Source organism: Bombina bombina, chromosome 4 (assembly GCF_027579735.1).
Source record: "Bombina bombina isolate aBomBom1 chromosome 4, aBomBom1.pri, whole genome shotgun sequence".
NCBI classification, from domain to species: Eukaryota; Metazoa; Chordata; class Amphibia; order Anura; family Bombinatoridae; genus Bombina; species Bombina bombina.
The window spans coordinates 467,937,538-467,961,408 of NC_069502.1; the positions used below are offsets into that span (position 1 = coordinate 467,937,538).

Below are 23,871 nucleotides of genomic sequence, written 5' to 3' on the forward strand. Positions count from 1 at the left end.
TATGTTCTCAGTCTTTCAAGTACAAACAACCACTGCATTTGCAGCACAGTTACTGCTGGCACTTGGTTGATGCGGGAAATCTGCAGACTTGCCAAGATGTAATTATCTGATTCTATAGGCAGCACAGGCATGCCAGTTCAATAAACAAGAAAGTCATCAGCAATACACAATCAAATGGAATGGGGTTATATAGAAACACAACTTATAAGTCTGTAACACACTCCTTCAACCCATATTTACCATTGTGATGAACGTGGGAGATTTTAATATAACTGCACGAGGGCCCTGAACACTAAAACGGATTTACCTTCTCTCCTTGACGAAGACATTTCATCCAGCGCGCTGAAACTAGTACAGTCCACAAAAATATTCTGAAAATTGTTGAAAAAATATAAACAAAACAGTAATAATCATTCACCCTCATAAGCCCCACCCGCAGCTTTTTTAGCCAACCAATGTTAACAAGCCTTTTCCGGACAAACTGTTGGAATCAGCCATTCTCCTGTCAATCATATCCTAAAGTGACACCCACTAACCTGCCTTTTTCAGCAATCGCCGTTTGCTAGAGAGAAAGTTTGACCTCTCTCTAATGGCGCCCCGGAATGGACAAGGTCCACAATACGCATGCGCATTGTAACAGCCTACTACGCATGCTTAGTTTGTGAAAAATCTGTGTAGCGCTTAGTGAGAGCGCTTAAGCACAGGGATTTGTGACAGCAGCCAGCGGCAACTGTTTGAGGAATGTGAAATACTCACTTGGCAGAATGCGCTAACATGTATACACGTGTGAATTGCAAGGTTGATATTACCGCTGCTTACATCCAGAAAACTAAACTATTCTGAACTTAAACGCTAACTCTACCTTGTGGCATTTTCTGGACCTGAAATATTAATAATGCATTAGAATGTCATCCTTGAGGAAGGTAAGATAGACATTACATTTTGTAACATGTTTGATATATTTTGTTACACATGGAAGCAATTTCTTAAAATGTAACTTTTCAGATTAGTGTCATAAAAATAGTCAAAACATCTATTTTGTTGGTTTTAGCTTTCGGGATAAGCTTAAAACATACGCGAAATATTTATATAAATTATTAATAGGTCTTATTTAATTGCTCAAAGAATGGTTTTAAGACTTGTGCAAATTGCACAGTACCTGTGATATATTTAAATGAAGGCATTTATGGTTATTGAAAATATGAGCCTCAGTAATTTGAAACAAATTTAGAAAACTGGTTATGTATTTTCAAATTAAACATATATGAAGAATAGTGACATGGATTTTACTATTTTTATATAATTATTGTGGGGAAGATGATTCCAGTGAATTTTTTAAGCTTTCAATGCGAGTTAGTCTTGTAAAAAGCAAGATAAGCTATTAGTAATAACTACCATTTTCTCCAAGTCTGAAATATACAATTACAATGTAATATAAATATTACAATATGGGAATAAGCCAAATAGGTCAACATCATTGTGTACATTATTGTATGCACCGATTTTCCAATGTAATAAAGCATAACCTAGTTATGTCATTTATTGTTGTATTTGTACCAGTGTGGTATGAACACCAACATTTAATCCACTGCCAGCTGCTGTCCCAAAACAAAATGGTTAATGCTTGTTTGTTGCTGTTATGAGTATTTGGATGAACTGTTACTGCTCTGTTTTTCCTCCCTTTCTTTTGTAAAGGCATACTTTTTCATGACTATAAGCAACCTAAGAATTATAGAACAATGTTGCACATTTCGAATTTGTTTTATATCAAAATAGCCTTGCAATTACTGGGTTGTTATTGATTCCATCAGAGTGGTCTTGCGGAATAAAATAGATGTTGGAACCGTGTAGCTGTCCGTGGTGCTGAACATGCGGCTTACCAGGAGCGTGTAATGCCCCGGGACGTACAGCTGCTCAGCCTCAACAGAAATCTAATGAACGTGTAGCACGAATCCTGAGTGAGACACTTTCACAAGAAGCAGCTGAGTTTAATCTTTGATCATTCAGTCTAAAAAAACTTCTTTCCACCCCCACTTAGCAGGTGCCTTTAGCGGAAGGATTAGAGAGATATTACAAGTTTAGTGTGAGGAGGTGGAATTCTTCCAGATCTAAATGTAGTGGGATGTGAGCAGAAGCAGTACTACACATTTAACTTAAATGCAATCTACCCCATCGCGTTTTTTTACACCTTATTAGCTCATACGAGGGTGGTGGGGGGTCATTAATCAAACAATTACTACGTGGTTCTCCAGAAGTTCAATTTTAACCTTTTCATTGCCTGCTTCGTTCGCAATAAAGTGGTCTCTAGAAAAGGGATTGAAGCTAGTCGTAAGGGAGCCTAGATTTTACATTTGTCATGCAATGCACTAGGACTAGGGCGTTCTTTCTTTTTTTTTTCAGTCCTAAATTAAGGTCTCCATTTATTTTAGCTTTAAGAATATTGGCTTCAGCTCAAATTTTGATGTGTGCCTATGAAGCACATACTAACATCTTATTAAATTGCCTCACAACAGTATGGATACTTTTTACTACTGTGCCTATATTTGTGAATGTAACTGAGTTGTGACATTTTCACATACACGTTGCTGGTGTAGTTATAGGTTTCCTAATGTTTATTCTATTAAACGATTATTTTTAATTGCTTTTTGCAAGCTGAGCTATTTTATTCACGGTTTGCTTTGCATACTGATTTGCTTTATCTCTGTGTGTAGTTCTACTTTTTACAAACTATATACATGTGTACTACATTCTTTCCTTTCTTCTCCAAAGCACCTAAACACCTGAGTCCTGGTACCCAGCAAATTCGTTTCAGCTCTATCAGGACTTAAAAAAAGAAAGGAGTTACAGTTAGACTCCATGCATCCTTGTACTTCTTCCTTTCCACCCTCATTCACCCCCCCCCCCATGACAGTGATAGGTTTTCTGCAGCACCTAGTTAGGGGACAGGGGTTAAATTGTTGATGCATTTGTGTTACTGAAAATCAACTGTTTTGAAGTGGTTATTGGTGACTTAACACTTTGATTGCTGGTAGGTGTTCGGCAATCAAGGGGTAAAGAGTGATTGAATGTTTCAGTTAGGGTTCAACATATTTGCTATAAGTTTAGGAGCCAAGAATATTGCACACCCTATATGATATATAACTTAAAGAGAAAAATAACAAGTAGATTTGTAGGCTTAAATTAAAGTACTCTGTCTGACGTAATCCCCTGAGAAAGCTAAATAGATAGTAAAATGTGTAATGACACCTTCAGGTTACCTATTTTCTAGAAAGGTTACATCTGCTAAGAATTACTGGTATGTCTGGCTCTCTATTTCTGGTCCAGTGTTACTAATTTTTTAAGCTCTTAATGGCTGCTTCAATCTTTGAATTGCATGTTTTTCATTAGGACTACCTTACTTGCATGTAGTCCATCACCATTAGTTAAGTTTTATCCAGTAACCGGTATCTGTGACTCTGCAAATGTTTGTATTTTCACGATTGCAAATAAACAATAGGTGTGAAAGTGTAGTGTTCCCAAAGTTACGCCTAGATTACGAGTTCTGCGTTAGCTTTAAAAAGCAGCGTTAACGCCCGCTGGTATTACGAGTATAGCAGGTACAGGTGTACCGCTCACTTTTCTTCCGCAAATTTTTGGCTACCGCAAATCCCCTTACGTCAATTGCGTATCCTATCTTTTTAATGGGATTTGGCTAACGCTGGTATTACAAGTCTTGGAGAAAGTGAGCGGTACAGCCTCTACATCCAAGACTCCTACCGCATAAAAAAAGTCAGTAGTTAAGAGTTTTATGGGCTAACGCCGGAACATAAAGCTCTTAACTACAGTGCTACAAAGTACACTAACACCCATAAACTACTTATGAACCCCTAAACCGAGGCCTCCCACATCACAAACACTATAATAGAATTATTTAACCCCTAATCTGCCGACCGGATATCGCCGCCACTATAATAAATGTATTAACCCCTAAACCGCTGCAATCCCGCCTCGCAAACACTATAATACATTTTATTAACCCCTAATCTGCCCCCCCCCAACGTCGCTGCCACCTACCTACAATTATTAACCCCTAATCTCCCGTCCCCAACGTCGCCGCTACTATAATAAAGTTATTAACCCCTAAACCTAACCCTAACACCCCCCTAACTTAAATATAATTTAAGTAAAACAAAATAAAATTACTATAATTAAATAAATTAATCCTATTTAAAACTAAATACTTACCTATAACATAAACCCTAATATAGCTACAATATAACTAATAGTTACATTGTAGCTATTTTAGGATTTATATTTATTTTACAGGCAACTTTGTATTTATTTTAACTAGGTAGAATAGCTATTAAATAGTTAATAACTATTTAATAGGTACCTAGTTAAAATAATTACAAAATTACCTGTAAAATAAAGCGTAACCTAAGTTACAAATACACCTAACACTACACTATCAATAAATTAATTAAATAAATTAACTACAATTATCTAAACTAAAATACAATTAAATAAACTATAGTACAAAAAAAGCACAAAATTACAAAAAAAAAAAATATTACAAGAATTTTAATATAATTACACCTAATCTAATCCCCCTAATAAAATAAAAAAGCCCCCCCAAAATAATAAAATTCCCTACCCTATACTAAATTACAAAAGTAATCAGCTCTTTTACCTTCCCTTAAAAGGGCTTTTTGTGGGTCATTGCCCCAAAGTAATCAGCTCTTTTACCTGTAAAAAAAATACAAGATCCCCCAACATTAAAACCCACCACCCACACACCCCTACTCTAAAACCCACCCGATCCCCCCATAAAAAAAAACTAACACTAACCCCCTAAAGATCACCCTACCTTTAGCCATGTTCACCCAGCCGGGCCGAATTCTTCATCCAATCCGGGCGATGTGGTCCTCCATCCAGCAGAAGTCTTCATCCAAGCGGGGCAGAAGAGATCTTCCATCCAGCAGAAGTCTTCATCCAAGCGGGGCAGAAGAGGTCCTCCATCCGGCAGAAGTCTTCATCCAAGCGGGGCAGAAGAGGTCCTCCATCCGGCAGAAGTCTTCAACCATCCGCGGTTCCATCTTCAAGACCTCCGACGCAGAACATCCTCCTCGGATGACGAACTAACGATGAATGAAGGTTCCTTTAAATGACGTCATCCAAGATGGCATCCCTCGAATTCCGATTGGCTGATAGGATTCTATCAGCCAATCGGAATTAAGGTAGGAAAAATCCGATTGGTTGATTTAATCGGATTGAAGTTCAATCTGATTGGATCAGCCAATAGAATGTGAGGTCAATTCTATTGGCTGATCCAATCGGATTAAACTTCAATCCGATTGGCTGATTAAATCAACCAATCAGATTTTTCCTACCTTAATTCCGATTGGCTGATAGAATCCTATCAGCCAATCAGAATTCGAGGGACGCCATCTTGGATGACGTCATTTAAAGGAATCTTCATTCGTCGTTAGTCCGTCGGCCGAGAAGGATGTTCCGCATCGGAGATCTAGAAGATGGAGGATGGATGAAGACTTCTGCCGGATGGAGGACCTCTTCTGCCCCGCTTGGATGAAGACTTCTGCCGGATGGAGGACCTCTTCTGCCCTGCTTTGGATGAAGACTTCTGCCGGATGGAGGACCTCTTCTGCCGCGCTTGGATGAAGACTTCTGCCGGATGGAAGACCACATTGCCTGGATTTGATGAAGAATTCGGCCCGGCTGGGTGAACACGGCTCAAGGTAGGGTGATCTTCAGGAGGTTAGTCTTAGTTTTTTTTAAGGGGGGATTTGTAATTGTTAATTTATTTTATTAATTTATTGATAGTGTAGTGTTAGGTGTATTTGTAACTTAGGTTAGGAATTATTTTACAGGTAATTTTGTAATTATTTTAACTAGGTAGCTATTAAATAGTTATTAACTATTTAATAGCTATTTTACCAAGTTAAAATAAATACAAAGTTGCCTGTAAAATAAATATAAATCGTAAAATAGCTACAATGTAACTATAAGTTATATTGTAGCTATCTTATGTTTTATTTTATAGGTAAGTATTTAGTTTTAAATAGGAATAATTTAATTATAGTAATTTTATTTAGATTTATTTAAACTTAGGTTTAGGGGGTTAATAATTTTATTATAGTAGCGGCGACGTTGTGGGTGGCAGTTTAGGGGTTAATAATTGTAGGTAGGTGGCGGCCATGTTAGGGACGGCAGATTAGGGGTTAATGCAATTTATTATAGTGTTTGCGAGGCGGGAGTGCGGCAGTTTAGGGGATAATACATTTATTATAGTGGCGGCGATGTCCGGTCAGCAGATTAGGGGTTAATAAGTGTAGGTAGGTAGGTGGCGGCGACGTAGGGGCGGAAAATTAGGGGTTAATAAATATAATATAGGTGTCGGCGATGTTAGGGGCAGCAGATTAGGGGTTAATAATATAATGCAGGTGGCGACGATGTTGGGGGTGGCAGATTAGAGGTTAATAAGTGTAAGATTAGGGGTGTTTAGACTCGGGGTTCATGTTAGGGTGTTAGGTGTAGACTTAGAAAGTGTTTCCCCATAGGAAACAATGGGGCTGCGTTAGGAGCTGAACGCTGCTTTTTTGCAGGTGTTAGGGTTTTTTTCAGTCAGCTCAGCCCCATTGTTTCCTATGGGGAGATCGTGCACCAGCACATTTTTCCAGCTTACCGCTACCGTAAGCAACGCTGGTATTACAGGTAGAAGTGGAGCTAAATTATGCTCAATGCTCAATTTTCTGAGGCTAACGCAGCCATTCAGAAAACTTGTAATACCAGCGTTGTTTAAAGTGAGCACTGGAAAAAAAAGGAGCGTTAGCAACGCAAGTTTTTACCGACAAAACTCGTAATCTAGCCGATAGTTTGGAGAACATTTTTTTTTTTCTCATCAACTTGGGCATATTAAAACATTTTTACAAAAGAAACTCCAACATTGATACAGCCTCTTCATAATCGGAGAGGAATTATTCTGCTAAATTTTTTATAATCTAGTAAAACTCAAGCATCACCAGGGCACCGATGATCAAAAGTGCTACGAGCCTGCAAAATATTCCAAAGGATCTGCCGCTATGTTGAGCGAGACTGTCTAAATATCCCAAGCTCTTTACTATACATGCCATTGGTCGGAGATGCTAGCTAAAGATAACACCCAGCATCGCCTCCCATATTGGCGATGTATAGTTAAAGGGACACTGAACCCAAATGTCTTCTTTTGCGATTCAGATAGAGCATGCAATTTTTTTTTAAGCTCTTTATTTATAATCCATCAGAAGAAAAAAAAAAAAAAGACAGGCTGATTTCACATTTTCATGTCACCTCGTAGGGGGTTTTAGGCACACATATTAAAACACATTCAAAGAAAGAAAAGAGAAAAAAAACAGCTTTCATATTTTCATTTCACCTCGCAGGGTCCTTTAAATAAAAATAAAAACAAATATATTGACACATGTACATTGTCATACAATATCAAACCAACCCTACTTGAACAATACTTATAGCTAGAATATATAACCAATCCGTCCTTATTGGGTATCCTATGAAAGATAGAGAAGAAAAAGGTCCCTGTATTGTACATAAACATAAATATAACATTTAATAACTCAACTCTTTCTCTTTCCTTTCCCTTTCTCTTCAGCTTTTTTCCTTTTTTTTTTCTATCTACTTTTTAAATCAAGACATAGATATGAAAAAAAACCAGCCTGCTTTCATATTTTCGTTTCACCTTGCAGGGTGTATTACGTAAATAGAAACAAATATATTGACACATGTACATAGTAATACAACGTTAGACCAACCCTGCTTGAACAATCCTCATAGCTAGAATATATAACCAATCAATCCTTATTGGATATCCTATACTGTTGGAGTTTTTTTTTAAATTTAAATCAAAACATAAATGGGAAGAAAAAAAAAAGAAAGGATTCCCTCCCCCTGTGTCCCCTTGCGCCTCCCGCCCCCCACAAATCCACTATTTACATCATATTTCTATCATTATCCACCTATGCTCACTCCGCTGCCAATTTTTCCTGTTTGTATCCAAGCATCAAAAAAAGTGTTTTGTTTATTTTATAATAACTATATACTGTTGTTGTATCGCTAGACGAAATGTTTTCATTGGACCTGTCCACTTATAAATATACTTTTCCATTTTTTTTTCTCTGAATTGTTATTAATATAATACTGTTCTGAGATTATTATATTAGCAGTCATAGATTTGAAAGTTTGGAATGTTGGCACATGTCTGGCTTTCCAATTTAACAAAATTAGGTTACATCCAATCAGGATTATTGTATTAATTACATTATATTGTTTACTTTTTTGTAGGTACACAAAAAGAATTTATCTTGTATATTTATAGTAAATTCTTGTTCCAAACTTTTGGATAGCCAGTAATTCACTTTATTTCCAAATTTGTTTAATTTTTGGGCATCCCCAGAAACAGTGAAGTGTGTGTGTGTGTGTGTGTGTGTGTGTGTATATATATATATATATATATATATATATATATATATATATATATATATATATATATATATATATATATATATATATATATATATATATATATATATATATTAGTGTGATTCCCTCCACAAAATTATAGAGGTTGGTTTTTGTTCATACCTAAAACAATTTCTTCAGTTGTAATAGATGGAAAACATTTTTTCCACTTTATCAACAGACTGTTTAAATGTTCTTGGTCAGCCTGCTTAAAGGGACACTGAACCCAATTTTTTTCTTTCGTGATTCAGATAGAGCATGACATTTTAAGCAACTTTCTAATTTACTCCTATTAACAATTTTCTTCATTCTCTTGGTATCTTTATTTGAAATGCAAGAATGTAAGTTTAGATGACGGCCCACTTTTGGCGAACAACCTAGGTTGTCCTTGCTGATTGGTGGATAAATTCATCCACCAATCAAAAACTGCTGTCCAGAGTTCTGAACCCAAAAAAAAGTTTAGATGCCTTCTTTTTCAAATTAAGATAGCAAGAGAACGAAGAAAAATTGATAATAGGAGTAAATTAGAAAGCTGCTTAAAATTGCATGCTCTATCTAAATCACGAAAGAAAAAAATTGGGTTCAGTGTCCCTTTAAGTAAAAGATTATACATGAAGGAGATAGAAAATGTACCTTGTTTATAGATATTGATAGCTGAATTAATATCTCCCAGGTTCCAGTCCGAGTTATTATCCTCCCTGAGTTTTCCATAATAATGTTTCAATTGTAGATGGGCATAGAAGCTGTGCTAATGTAGGTAAAAATCAGTTTGAAGCTTTGCAAATGTTTTAACTGCATCTATAGTTTCCTCCTTAATTTGCACAACATTTTGAAGACCTTTATTGAACCATGACTTAAAGGGCCACTAAACCCAAAATCTTTTTTTCATGATTCAGATAGAGAATACAAATGTAAACAACATTACAATTTACTTCTATTATTTATTTTGCTTCATTTTTTAGATATCCTTAGTTGAAGAAAAAGCAATGCACATGGGTGAGCCAATCACACGAGGCTTCTATGTGCAGCAACCTATCAGTAGCTACTGAGCATATCTAGATATGCTTTTCAGCAAAGAATATCAAGAGAATAAGACAAATTAGATGATAGAAGTAAATTAGAAAGATGTTTAAAATTGCATTCTCTTTCTAAATCATGAAAGAAAAATGTGGGTTTAATGTCCATTTAAAGATTCTTGATGAAATCTCTGCTGGAAATTTTGGATTTCCACAAATTGGCAATAATTTAGATGATTTCCAATTAAAGGGCCATAATACCCAAATGTTTAACACTTGAAAGTGATGCAGCATAGCTGTAAAAAGCTGACTAGAAAATATCTCCTGAACATCTCTATGTAAAAAAGAAATATATTTTACCTCAAAAGTTCCTCAGTAGCCACCTCCCATTGTAAAGGATTTCTAAACAGCATTTTAGTGTGTCTGTCCTGGGACAGCTGAAAGGATGAGCCTCGTGAACTCTCATATTATTTCACCAATCAGGTAAAGGAAGCTTACTATGAAAACTCATGAGAGTTAAGTCAAATCTCATGAGATCACAGTAAGAGTTCATGACCTCAGCACTGCTGATACTGATTGGCTGCTGTTTATTTCTTCATTTTTTTTTTTTTACTTGCAGCTGGGAGCAGGTGAAGTATAACTTTTTACACAGAACTAACTCTGCTGAGCTGAGGAGATTGTGAGGTAAAATATCTTCCTTTTTTACATAGAGATGCTCAGGTGATATTTTCCTGTCAGATTTTTACAGTTATACTGCATCAGTTTCAAGTGATTTAGCATATGAGTATTATGTCCCTTTAATATTTAATTCTTTGCAGAGCTTTTGGCAAGCCATAATAGGGTGTGAGAATACCCTCATCTTAACTATTCATTTGGGGGTTTCTATCTTAGAGAGGTGTAAAAGTGCCTTCAGGGAGAATGGTGTCACTATCCCAGACTCCAGCTGTATGTTAGTTATGTATTCTTTTTCTGTTATCCAATCTATAATGGATTTACTTAGTGCTACTAGATTATAATACCTGAGATTGGGAAAGGCTAATCCACCTGCTCTAAAAAGTAAACTTAGCTTATGGATAGAAATCCGTTTACGCTTTTGTTTCCATACAAACTCACAGATATCCTGTTGAAAAGAGTAATATCTCTAGCCTTGATCATGATAGGTAGATTTTGCAAGAGATATATAATAATTGTGGAAAAGAAAATAGTTTTAACCATAGAGATCCTAGCTGAAAGTGAAATAGGTAGCATCATCCAGTTATCTAAATCTTTGTTATACTTCTCAAAAAATGGTGTGGAATATAAATTATACCATTGGGTCGGGTCTTTATTAATTTTGATACCTAAATAATTTATTGTTTCTACTGTTTTAAAGGGACAGGTCTGTCTTACACACTTATCTTCAGCAATCCATAGGATTTCTGAGTTATCTTGATTGATTTTGTATCCTGAGAAAAAGCCAAATTGCACTGCAAGTGTTAAAAATTATTGTATCGAGTTATCAGTATCACTTAAAAATAATAATAAATCATCCGCGAAAAGTGTGAGAACAGTTTTGACTCGCCCAATCCTTATCCCTGACAACTTATTCCGTAATCTAATTGCAAAAGATTCTAACGATAGATTAAACAGAAGGGGTGACAGGGTGCATCCCTGTCTAGTACCTTTCTCTAGTATAATGTTGTTGGTTATCTCAAAATTAATGAACAAATTAGAGATCAGATTATGATAGACTCATTGAATTAAGTTTACAAAATTCCTGCTAAACCCAAATTGGGAGAGCGAGGTAAACAGATGGTCCCAATTTATAAGGTCAAAAGCCTTTTCAGCAACAACCGATAATAATGCTAAATTCAATTTATTTATTTTTTCCTTATCTTTACTTTTTGGTCCAGAAATATTCCAGCACCGTTAAGACCCTATGGATAATTTTGGCAATATTTCTGCCCGTCATAAACCCACTTGGTCTTCGTGGATTATTTTCCCCAGGTGTTTTTTTTTTAATCTATTTGCAACAATTGACATAAGAATTTTGTAATCACTGTCAAGCAATAATATCGGCCGATAGGTTGACAAATTTTCTGGATCTTTATCTTTCTGGGGTCTCAAAGTAATCGTAGAAGCCGAAAAGTATTTTTAAGGCCTCTTATTTTCCAAGAAATATACATTTAAAAAGATTCACTAAAATACCTACAATATGATCTTTTAGGATTTTGTACATTTCAATCTGAAGCTGGTCTGGTCCAGGTGCTTTATTGGCTTTACATATTTTGATTTGGGCAACCACCTCATCTGCTGAAATTGGATGATTTAATTCCTCTAAATCTTGCTCCGTAATTTTGGGCACCCTGCATTTACTCCAAAAACTTTGTTTATTCTGTAGATTTACGTTGTCCCTCGCATAAATCCTGTTATAATATTAAAAATAACTTCTCTAATTTCACCCGGGTTAGTAAAATCTCTACCTTCATTCCTAATTTTTTAAATTATTTTATTACTTTGTTCTTAATCAGGGCTGAGAGGTATTTAGCTGACTTTCCATTATTACCACGGAATTTTGCTTTCTGTTTTAAATCTTCTTGTATGACTTTTCGTCTAAGGAATAGATCCCTTTCTTGTTTTTTCCTACATATTTATCCCAGGATTGTTTAGAAGGAGTAGAGATATATACGTAATAACTATTTCTTACTTTATTAGTCAATTCAATTTCTCTTGCTTTATATTTCTTTATCCATTTACACAGATATGCCTTTATCTCACCCACCCCTTACAAACGGCTTAAAGGCTTCCTAAAATACCTCTGGTTTAGTTATATATTCTCTGTTATTATGAAGATATGCATTCCACTTCGCTATCAACCAGTTGTTAAATTGTATATTATTACTTAAATATGTGTGTGGGGGGGGGGAAAGTCTAACAAAATTTGACCCAAAATTTGAACCGATTTTAATCTGGAGTGAGATAACCGCATGGTCTGAGATGGAAATATCCTTAATATCTGTATTAACAGCTTGGTTTAATAAATGCTCTGAGACATAAAAAAAGAGATCTATTTGTGAGAACATACCATATGATTTAGATTTGCAGGCTCTTACATCGGGGAAAGGAGTATGCCAAATATCAAACACATTCAGATCTGCCATAAAACTAGAAAGTATCCTATTTCTCCCTTGTTCACATTTGTTCAGACACTTAAATCTATCTAATCGGGGTTTGGGAGCTATATTAAAGTCTCCGGCAATAATAGATTTCTTACCACTATAACTCATCAGTTTCACTTTTAAACTGTCCCAAAAAAATTTGTGGTCCATAGACATTACATAGGACTAGTTTTGCACCCTGTATCGTTACTTCTACTATAAGATACCTACCCTGCGGGTCTATAACGTGTGTCGAGATATCACACCGCAAACTCATATGAAATAAAACTGCCACTCCCCTTTTCCTCCCACAAAATGGAGAATAGACAATATCTCCCACCCATTTAGATTTCAATTTAAGTGCCTCATCTGGTTTTAGGTGGGTCTCTTGCAGGAAAACCAATTTGTGGATTAAATAAACTTTAAATGTTTCAAAATTAATTTCCTTTTAATGGGAGAGGTTATCCCGCCCATGTTCCATGATAAAATATTTATCTTATCCATAATCCTTTGACTGCAAATAACTATACAAAATTTTTAACCTCATATCCTGTGTGAAGTGGGGGGAAGGGGATGCACAGAGGGGCAACAGGGAGAAAAAAAAGGGAAAGAACACTTTTAAACTCCAAAATAGCCCAGGCGCCATCCATATTTCTTGTAGTGTAAAATAAAAAAGTGCCTTCTATTCTTACTAAACTATTTTTAATTCCTTACATAAAATTTGCGCTGACTCAGCATCCCTAATTACCTTCGTAGCACCATTTACATCAATAATAATCTTTGCTGGGTAAACTAATCTCGGTTGAAAATTGGCATTAATAAATTTTGTGCAGAAAGGAGCCATAATAGATTTAGGGGGCATAGCTGGTGATTTGCTAGTCATTAGTGTCATACATTTATCCATTCAACACAACAAAAACAGAAGACAGTTTTAAATAGACCTGCATAGGTCTAGAAACAAAAGTAGGTACAATGACTTGTGGGCCCTTAGGAGAAGAAAACAGAAAAAAGAGGTGGTGGAAAAGAGGTGAGAGTGATAGTGAGGAGAAAAGGAAAATCAAGAGAAAAGAAAAAAATGGAATGGCCTCTGAAAAAGGCTCTCTTACAAGTGACTATGGTTATGCCTCCTAGTTAGATAGGTGACTAATATAATACGGTATATTTTCAGTTAGTTATTTTCACAACTTCTCAAGGAATAACTCATGATATGCAAGCCCTTTCATCAGAATACAATATCTACACTTCACTGAGACCTCGTAGGCTGAATTGTCACAACATTACACTTGTTATCTTACCTGTTCTTACAACAGGCAATTTACCTATGGTGAACATAAGTCTAGTGATATCCAGTTTACTGCAATAATGTAGGCACCTTTAAAATATATGAGCAAACACCTCTGTAATATACTTAAAAATTTCTTCGGTTTTCGGTATACATTGATCTTCAGATTACACCACCTGGAATGGCCACTATTATCTTATAACCATAATTCCCTTAAATTAGGTGACTAATACAGCAGAGTATGTTTTCAATTGCAGTTATTTACAGACTTTCTAATTATATAAATATTGCTGTGCAAGGACTTTCCTAAAAATACAATATCTGCAAATCACTGAGACCTCCTAGGCTGAATTGTTACAACAATACCCTATTTTCTTACCTATTCTTACAACTGGCAATTTACCTGTGGTAAAAAAATGAATATAGTGATATCCAACTCACTACTATCATTTAAGCACCTTTAAGCTATAGAAGAACAAACACCTTTGCAATATCAGAGTTTCTAAAAATGTCTGCAATTTTCAATATACTTTGATATGCAGACACTTTTCATACAGATACAATATGTACCGTTCACTAGAGCCTGGTAGACTATATTTTCACAATAATACACTTATTATCTTGGCTATTCTTGCCACAGGTGGTATACTTAAGAAAAAAAAATGAGTGTAATAATATCAGGCTCATTACATTCAATTAGACCATTTTAAGGTCTAGAGGATTAAACACCTTTCATAGTATCAGAACTTCTCTCATTACCACTTATATGAATAACAGAATTAATCTCTGCACAAAACTAGAATAGATTACTCTGTGTCTGTCAATCCCATCCCAGCCTTTGTTAACTCTTTAAGAAATTAAAAAAATCTTCAATTTTCAGCAGCCATTAAACAGTATTCCTATAAATATATATATATATATATATATATATATATATATATATATATATATATACATACATACATACATATTTCTTATATTTCAATAGTCTCTTTGGACTCAAAAAGCTGCCCTTCATAGACAGAATGTTCAGATTGAGCAAGTTCCAGCAAAGCTTTGAGCTGTGAGGTAAAAAGTTATCCGCCACAAATGGTACCTTACAGTTAATGGCTCAGTAATAACTGTTAAGAGTTCTTTTACTTGTCTCAATGTGGGGAAATATGTCACACTCGTTGGTTTATAGTTCCCAGTCCTCTTTCAGTCGAGATGCCTCTTCTGCCAGCATAACTTTAGCTTTAATTTCCCCTCTCCTATTGCAATTGAGGACTTGGAGCTTCCTCCTACTATCACAGGCCTCCCTCACCTGTTGTAGAGTTTTTCCCTTAGGGAGAGGGAGAGGATATCCAAGATATAAAGTTTAAACAACTTTTATGCTGGTCTTAATCCTTCACCCTGTGCATCACACGGACTTTCACAGCTGAACTCCCGGCTATGCTTCCATTTAATCTGTGTGCTCCAGCACCAGCAATCTAGACTCCCTCACCTCCACCATCGGAGTGTAGCTTGGCGTCCTGGGCCTAAAAGATCTTGAGGTTGAAGTTTATCAACGTCAATAAGCTTGTGTGTGCCTGACGTCTGTCCACTTTGTTTTACATGTGTAATTCTGCAGCTTGCACTGCTACAGATGGCGTCTGGAGCTATTGGACCAGCTGGCCTATAGCCGTTTCAGTGACTTCCGCCCACCAGGCCCCGACGATGAAGGGCATCAAAAGTATCCAGACCGGGGAGTAGCGTCTTGGCAAGGAAACTGGCAGGTCAACGAAACCTGGAACTATCATCGGATTGTAGGAGAGCACGAACCACCAGCGTGCACTTGCTCCTCCTACCGGAAGTCTCCTTTTTATATGTGCACAATTTCTCGTTTAGCATGCAATTGTAAGTAACTTGTATTTCTATTATCAATTGTTCTTCATTCTCTTGGTATCTTTATTTGAAAAGCAAGAATGTAAGTTTAGATGCTGGCCCATTTTTGGTGAACAACCTGGGTTGTTCTTGCTGATTGGTGCATAAATTCACCCACCAATAAACAAGTGCTGTCCAGGGCTGAAGCAAAAAAATAACTTAGATGCCTTCTTTTTCAAATAAAAATAGCAAGAGGACGAAGAAAAATTGATAATATGAGTAAATTAGAAAGTTGATTAAAAACCATGTCGGTAAGTCCAGACCGGACATTGCTTTCTTACAGGAGACATTTAAACCCAGTTGAAATCCCTAAACTCTAGTCTAAATGGGTCAGAGAAGTGATAGCTGCCCCATATAATTCTCGTAAGAGGGGAGTCGCCATTCTCTTTAATAAATCGTTAAAATATAAAATTGAATCCACCTTCCTTGATCCAGAAGGTCTCTTTCAGATTATAGAGATGCTATATAATAAAACAAGATTTATTCTTTGTAATATCTATGGCCCTAATAGTGTCGACAGGGAGTTCTGGAATAATTTGACATTATGTCTACATAAGTATATAGGCCAAAATCTTATAGTAGCAGGCAACTTTATCTTCATAGCAGAGCCTCAATTAGATAGAGTAAATAGAAACCCAATAATCACTAGGGACAGAAAAGTCTGTATTCTCCAGAAATTCTGCTACCATTTGGGACTGATAGATATCTGGCGCTCTTAGAATCCAGACTTAAGAGCATATACATGTATGTCCAAAGGACATCAAACATTATCTAGGATTGGTTTATTCCTGATTGCAGAGGCTTTGATTGGCTTGGAAGGGAGAGCAAATATTGGAGACATAATAATTTCGGATCATGCTACTATTTCAGTAACACTTAATGCATCACATTTACATTCTTCTGGTAATCGGTCCTTTTTTCCCCTCCAAGTATCTGGTAAATTAATATTAACTTTCAAAATTGGTTGAATGGGCAATGGAGAGAATATGTTAATGATAATAGGTCAAGACATACCTGAGGTATTTTGGGAAGCAGCTAAAGGCCTATATGTGCCACCAAAAAAAAAAGGTTTGGTCAACAGGAGATTCAGATATCTCATCAAGTCAAAAACGCAACAGAGCATATTTGGGGGATCGTTTCAACTCAAGGTGGCTTAATTATTTAAATGCAAAAACTACATATGATATTTTTATTAAGCAAAAAACTACTCTAGAGGTCCGTAGGCAAAAGGCACATTATGGGGACTTTGTGGGTAGATCCGCAAAATTTTTAGCCAGAATTATGAAATCAATTCATAGGAACAGTATATCAGCCATTAAGTCTGGGACCAATAGATTCACTAATAATGGGGACATTAGTAGAGTTTTCATGGATTACTTCAGCGAGTTATATAAACGTGAGGAATATGACGTAGACAAAGAAAGCTTTCTGGGAGAAAATTAATATTCCAAAAATCTCTTTAGAAAGTTTAGCAGAGATTAATAGTCCTATCTTAGAGGCTGAGATTCTAGCTGCTATCAAGATAGCAAAAACTAATAAATCAGCTGGCCCAGATTGCCTCCCCATTGAATTTTATAGGATCCTCCAGTCTCAAATTTCTGCACCCCTTGAGAACTTGTTACATTTTTATTTTATTGACAATAATAAGTGTTACCCTTTTTTGGCGGCTGCCAATATATCTCTCTAATTCTTAAAAAAAACAAAGACTCAGAACTCCCTTCTTCATACAGGCCTATATCCGTATTAAATCCTGACTATAAGTTATTAACTTCTATCATAGCCTATAGATTAAAACCTCATCTAGGCTCGATTATCCATGAGAATCAATCAGGATTCATGACGGGTAGGAACCCTTCCAAAAATATGCGGAAAGTATTGACATCCTGGATTTTTTATGGAATAAATTTAAATGTTCTAGATATAAGGAGACTGTAGATCTAGCATTATTGACAGTTGACACAGAAAAAGCATTTGATCGCATTGCATGGAGTGATCTCTTTGTTTCTCTGGAATGGTTTGGCTTGACTGGGTATCTGAATAATTTTATTCGCTTAATATACTGTGCTACGGTTTCGGCTTTAATTATTAATGGTGAAATCTCACAGCGTCTAACCCTACAAAGGGGTACCAGACAAGGTTGCCCCCTTTCCCCTCTGTTATTTAATTTATCTTTAGAACCGTTGGCGATATTGCTTCACCAACAGCTAGAAGGTATTCAGATAGGGGGTCATAGATTGGTTTTACTCATGTACGCTGATTATCTGCTTCTATTTTTAAGTAATATCAAGAGGAATTTCCCTCTCCTTATGGATATTTTTTCTCTCTTTAGTCAAATTTCTGGCTACAAAATTAATTTAACTAAATCTGAACTCTTATGGCTGACTAAAAAAGAATCATACCATTAAACTACCATTTATCGAAACCAAACAGATAACCTATCTCTGTATCAAATTAAGTCCTTATCCAGAGGAATGGTATAATTTAAATTTCCTTAGATGTTTTGTGTGTAAAAAAAAAAAAGATGGAAGATTGGGTCAATTTACCCATCTCCCTAACAGCGCACAATATGTTAATTAAAACAGTATTATTTCCGAAATTATTATATTTGATACAGAATATTCCGATTCCTATCCATAAAACCGATATAATTAAATTTAAAACTTATTGTTCTAAATTTTTATGAAAAGTGCTAAAGGCGCGGATTGCGATACACCGTTTTATGAATGATAAAGTTGCAGCGGGATTAGCTTTACATAATAGTCTAGCTGCTCAGGTTAAAACCGCAGTTGATTGGTTAACAGAGCAAGAACAAGTTACCTCTGGGACTTGGGAATCTTCCTTAATTGCCCCCTTTAAATTGAACGCCATTTAGCATTGTCACATGACCTCTCGTCCCTCATCCATATTTTCTTTATTAACTTTTAAAAATATCATCATACCTTGGCAAAAGCTCTGTGTTCAAGTGGAATGCTCACCATTTGTTTCCGAATTTTTACCTATTACAGGTAGTCCGGATTTTTTACCTGGCCTGACAGATTATACCTTTAGATAATGGTCTGAAAAAGGCCTCAAATATGTTATTCATATTCTAGATCCAGATTTAACGTGCATTACTTTTTCCAAGCTTTCAAAGCAATTCAGACTTTCTAAAAAATACTTTTATGCCTATCTGCAGGTTAGACATTATGGCTTAGAATTAAAACAAAGATATGGTCTGGATTGGTCACTGCGAGATCTTCAGATTAGGATTAATATTCCCTTTTTATTCCCTTTTTAATCAAGGTCCCTCTGCAAAGCAATTAGAATATATAGTTTCTAAATGGAGTAGAATCTTTGCCGACATAGATATTCCATTGATAACAGATACTTTTAAATTGCTTGAGACCTGGAGAGAGTCCCAGATTAAAATTAATTTAATGGTATATTTGACCCCAGACAGGTTATCTAGGTGGTACAAGACATTTTGTGTTCTAGAAGTAGTGCGCCTGTCGTAGACCTGTTGCATTGTTTCTGGTCCTGTCCGAAAATTAGGTAATTTTGGGCCAAAGTATCATTGTGGATTAATTCTACTCTACACTTAGAGTTTTGAATCCAACCGATGGAAATGTTTTTCTTAGCCAAATTTCAAGGTATCCCAAAAAAATTCAAGTTAATTAACACTATTATTTTTTTGGCCCGGAATCTCATTCTAAAATTGTGGAAGGCACAAGTAGCACCTAATTTAACAGAACTGAAAAATGCTCTGATGACTCAATGTTTGTCTGAGCAATGTAATTTACAGAATCCTAATGACTTTATTTTTCAAATGTTGGAAGGTATATATTTTGTCACTCCCAATTTCTGCTCAATTGAACCGTTAATGAAAACCTCCTATGTTCAACTGCAGATATACGAAGGCCATTTGCCTAGTATTTGGCTTGACAGCGGTTGAGGAGAGCGGCTTGTTTCCAGGGAAGGAGTGGGGGGGGGGGGGGCGGTTGGGTTCTTCTACTTTTTTTCCTTTTTTTTTTTTTTCCCCTCAATTGTATGATAAAAGTATAGTTGTAACACCAAGAATTTGGTCCCATACCTTGTTTGTATTATGGGTCCTGTGTGACTTTTTTTTTTTTTTTCTTGAGCATGTTTTTTTTTTTTGGTCTATTGATGTTGTTTTTGATTTATGTGTAATAAATAAATATAAAAAAAAAAAAGAAAAAGAGCATGCACTTTTAATCAACTTTCTATCTGAATCACGAAAGAAAAAAATTGGGTTGTGTCCCTTTAAGGATCCCTTGAAATAGAACGGTTCTTCATAACACCCCTAAACTGAAGTACCCTGCAGTCACAAACTAACACTACACTAATAAATATCTAAACCGCTACATACCCACCACAAGTACCTATCCTATAACCCCTAAACCGTCACTTACCCACCGTAAGTACCTATCCTACTAACCCCTAAACCATCACTAGCCCACCGTAAGTACCTATCCTACTAAACCCTAAATTGTTACTAGCCCACTGCAAGTGCTTTCCTAATGACTCCTATTTCACCACTAGCCCACCGTTAGTACCCATCCTATTAACCCCTTTAACGCTACTAGCCCACCGCAAATACATATCCTATTAAACCCTATACTGCCACTAGCCCATCTCAAGTACCCTACACTAATAACCATTAGCTGCCACAACCCCCAACGCAATCTAACACCTAACACCCCCTCTAAACTAGACCCCCCTAAGTTACGTGAAAATAAAAAAATTACTGTAATCCAAAATAAAAAAACATCATTATACCTAACACTAATTTACATGCCCTATAAAATAAAATAAAAAACCTACACAAAACAAAAAATACCCTAAGCCCTAACATTAAAATAAATTACAATAGCCCTTAAAATGGCCCTTTGTAGGGCATTACCCTAAAGATAATTCAGCTCATTTACAATGTAAAAATATTACAACCCCCCCTCTACAATAAAAGTAACCTCCCAACCCCCAAAATAATAAAAAGTTAAAAGTTAAAATTAAAAAAGCCTATTCTGAAAAAAAACACCCCAAAAAAGCTCTAACTGATCTCAAAGGTTGAACTCGCCAATCGAAATCCAGCTCTTCTTGATCCGACATTAGGCCCTCTTCATCCTGGCTCCTGGTGCTGGGGGGCCATCTTCACGGACATTGGTGGCCTCTACTGCAACCTCCACTCCACAATCTTCATCCACGTCGGGGGGCCTTCATCATTCTGGGGATGGAGGCCCTTCTTCACGGAGGTGAATGCAGACTTCGGCAGCCTCTTTAATATTTTATTTTAAATTATAATTATCCAATAGCAAAGGATAATTGGAATTTAAAATGAAAAACTTTCTTGCTATTGGTCGATAAAAATCAGCCAATGGGGAACGACTAATTTAAAAACAACCAATAGGGAGTAGTACTCCTATATAAAGGGGTTCCACGCTTCCGGAAATTCAGCGTGCAATGGCGACCACGTCAAGACCAGGGTTCGAGGAAGAGAGATAAAGAAAAGATGCAGTGGAAGAGGCTACGGAAGTTCATCTCCTTGAAGATGGCCCCCAGTGCCAGAATGAAGAGGGCCCCGACATTGATGAAGATTGTGGAGCAGAGGTGGCGGAAGAGGCCACCGTAGTCTGCCAACGCGAAGATGGGCTCCCAGAGCCAGGATGAAGAGGGCCCAACATAGGATCAAGAGGGGCCAGATTTTTGATCGCTGATTACAACCTTTGGGATTAGTTAGGGCTTTTTTTGGGTGGGTGTTTTAATTTTTACGAATAGGCTTTATTTTAACTTTTTTTTTTGTAGATTTTATTATTTTGGAGGGTGGGGGTTACTTGTATTAGAGCAAGGGTTTTGCAATTTTTTTTATTTGTGAAAGAGCTTAATTAGCTTTAGGGCAATGACCTACAAAAGGCTCTTTTTAAGGGCTATTTTAATTTATTTTGTTATAGTTTAGGGACTTTTTATTGTGATTTTTTTTTTATTTTATATAGATTAGTGTTAGGTATAATGGTGTTTTTTTTGTTTTTTTGGATACTGTATATTTGTTTTATCTTCTGATAGATTTTTTGTATTTTATTTGTAACTTAGGGGGTTTAGTTTAGAGGGAGGGTAGGTGTTAGTCTAGTAATAGTTTGTGTTGGGAGGTGGCGATTTAGGCTTTAATCACCTTCCCATCCCCCATACCATTATGGGGTTGATTAGGTTATTATTGATATTTAGAATGCAGTAGACCTTAATCTCCTAACCACCCCCACCTGTTAATAGTGCATTTATGTATAATAATTAAAATATTAGGCATTCTTATGTGTTATGCATATTCTCTGACCGGGTAGATTGACAGCTCCTGCCTGCGCCTGATTGGCTGTGCATAGGAAGGGTTTCACGCTTAAATGCGTGCAGCGGATTGCTGCCTGCTAGAGGAGAAACTTGGTGGACTGGGGTAAATATGTACACCCCTGTCTGCTAGTGTTTGATAAATCGAGCCCTATGTGGAAATTCTCACCTAAATTTAACTTAAAGGGACAGTCTACACCAGAATTGTTATTGTTTTAAAAGATAGATAATCCCTTTTTTACCCATTCCCCAGTTTTGCATAACCAACACAGTTATATTTATATCTTTTTTACCTCTGTGATTATCTTGTATCTAAGCCTCTGTAAACTGCCCCTTTATTTCAGTTCTTTTGACAGACTTGCAGTTTAGCCAATCAGTGATAGATCCCAGGTAACTTCACGTGCATGAGCACAGTGTTATCTTTATGAAACACATGAACTAACACCCTCTAGTGGTGAAAAACCTGTTAAAATGCATTCTTAAGAGGCGGCCTTCAAGGTCTAAGAAATTAGCATATGAACCTCCTAGGTTAAGCATTCAATTAAGAATTTCAAGAGAACAAAGCAAAATTGGTGATAAAAGTAAATTGGAAAATTGTTTAAAATTACATGTCCTATCTGAATCATAAAAGTTTATTTTGGACTAGACTGTCCCTTTAAAGGGACACTTTCTTTTGTGATTCAGATAGAGCATGACATTTTAAGCAACTTTCTAATTTACTCCTATTATCAAATGTTCTTCATTCTCTTGGTATCTTTATTTGAAATGCAAGAATGTAAGTTTAGATGCCGAACCATTTTTGGTGAACAACCTTGGTTCTTCTTGCTGATTTGTGGATAAATTCATCCACCAATAAAAAAGTGCTGTCCAGATATCTGAACCAAAAAAAAAAAATCTTAAATGCCTTCTTTTTCAAATAAAGATAGCAAGAGAACAAAGAAAATTTGATAATAGGAGTAAATTATTAAGTTGCTTAAAATCGCATGCTCTATCTGAATCACGAAAGAAAACATTTGGGTTCAGTGTCCCTTTAACAAGTATCCTTTATAAATAAAGGCTGCATCTTTATTAATATTTTTGATTCTCAGTTTATTGTAATGTGTCAGCTCTCTGGCTATCAAGGAGTAAAGACATCTTACACAATTATAGCTTCCCTTTTTAGCAAATAATTTATAAAATCATTAATATCCTTTGTTCTTTCTGCACAGCTGATTAAATGTAATAAATCTCAATCCCTACATAATGTTGTAAATTAAATTTTATTCTCAGTTTTTTATTTTTTTATTAATGAAATTGGCTTAGTGCAAGATTTTTTTTTAGAAAAATAAAGAAAATTGAATCTATGGCTTGCTTTATGAAAACATCTGTTTATTTAGAAAGGCAAGTTTATGGAACAGTGATGTAATACATATTATATACATTTTTATGAGGTGGTGTTTAATGTATTTACTAGCAGTCTGAATAGCATTTTTTTGGATCATTTGAATGCCCTCCCTTCATATAATCTGTTTACTAATATAAATACCAAAGGTTTGGGTGTAATTGGTATTTATATACTGAAAGGGTGTGTGTAAGTGCTGGCCAGTAGATATGACTTGTGAAGCATGTGTTAGTCTGTGAAAAAGAAAAATATGTAAAGTCTCTAAAGGAGTAGAGCAGTGACCAATGGTCTCTAGAGCATAGATGTATGTGG

General features: G+C 36.0%; 1 protein-coding gene and 1 long non-coding RNA gene across 3 annotated transcripts in view; one reads left to right on the plus strand and one right to left on the minus strand.

The window, feature by feature from the left end:
• The window catches only part of ERICH1 (glutamate rich 1), a 245,819-nt gene extending 245,246 nt beyond the window's left edge, over positions 1-573 (minus strand). Inside the window, exons 1-2 of one of the 2 annotated variants that reach the window (XM_053710357.1) lie at positions 537-573; positions 308-371 (exon numbers count right to left, since the gene is read on the minus strand). In XM_053710357.1, the coding sequence (XP_053566332.1) occupies positions 308-329 (22 nt within the window). In that variant the 5' untranslated portion in view covers positions 330-371; positions 537-573. Of the gene's footprint in view, positions 1-307; positions 506-536 lie in introns of those variants that run through there. The other variant, XM_053710358.1, reaches the window with a different exon arrangement.
• Positions 574-791: 218 nt separating this feature from the next.
• The window catches only part of LOC128655439 (uncharacterized), a 60,378-nt gene continuing 37,298 nt past the window's right edge, over positions 792-23,871 (plus strand). The window contains exon 1 of the long non-coding RNA XR_008401797.1: positions 792-923. This is a non-coding gene — a long non-coding RNA (uncharacterized LOC128655439). The remainder of the gene's footprint in view (positions 924-23,871) is intronic.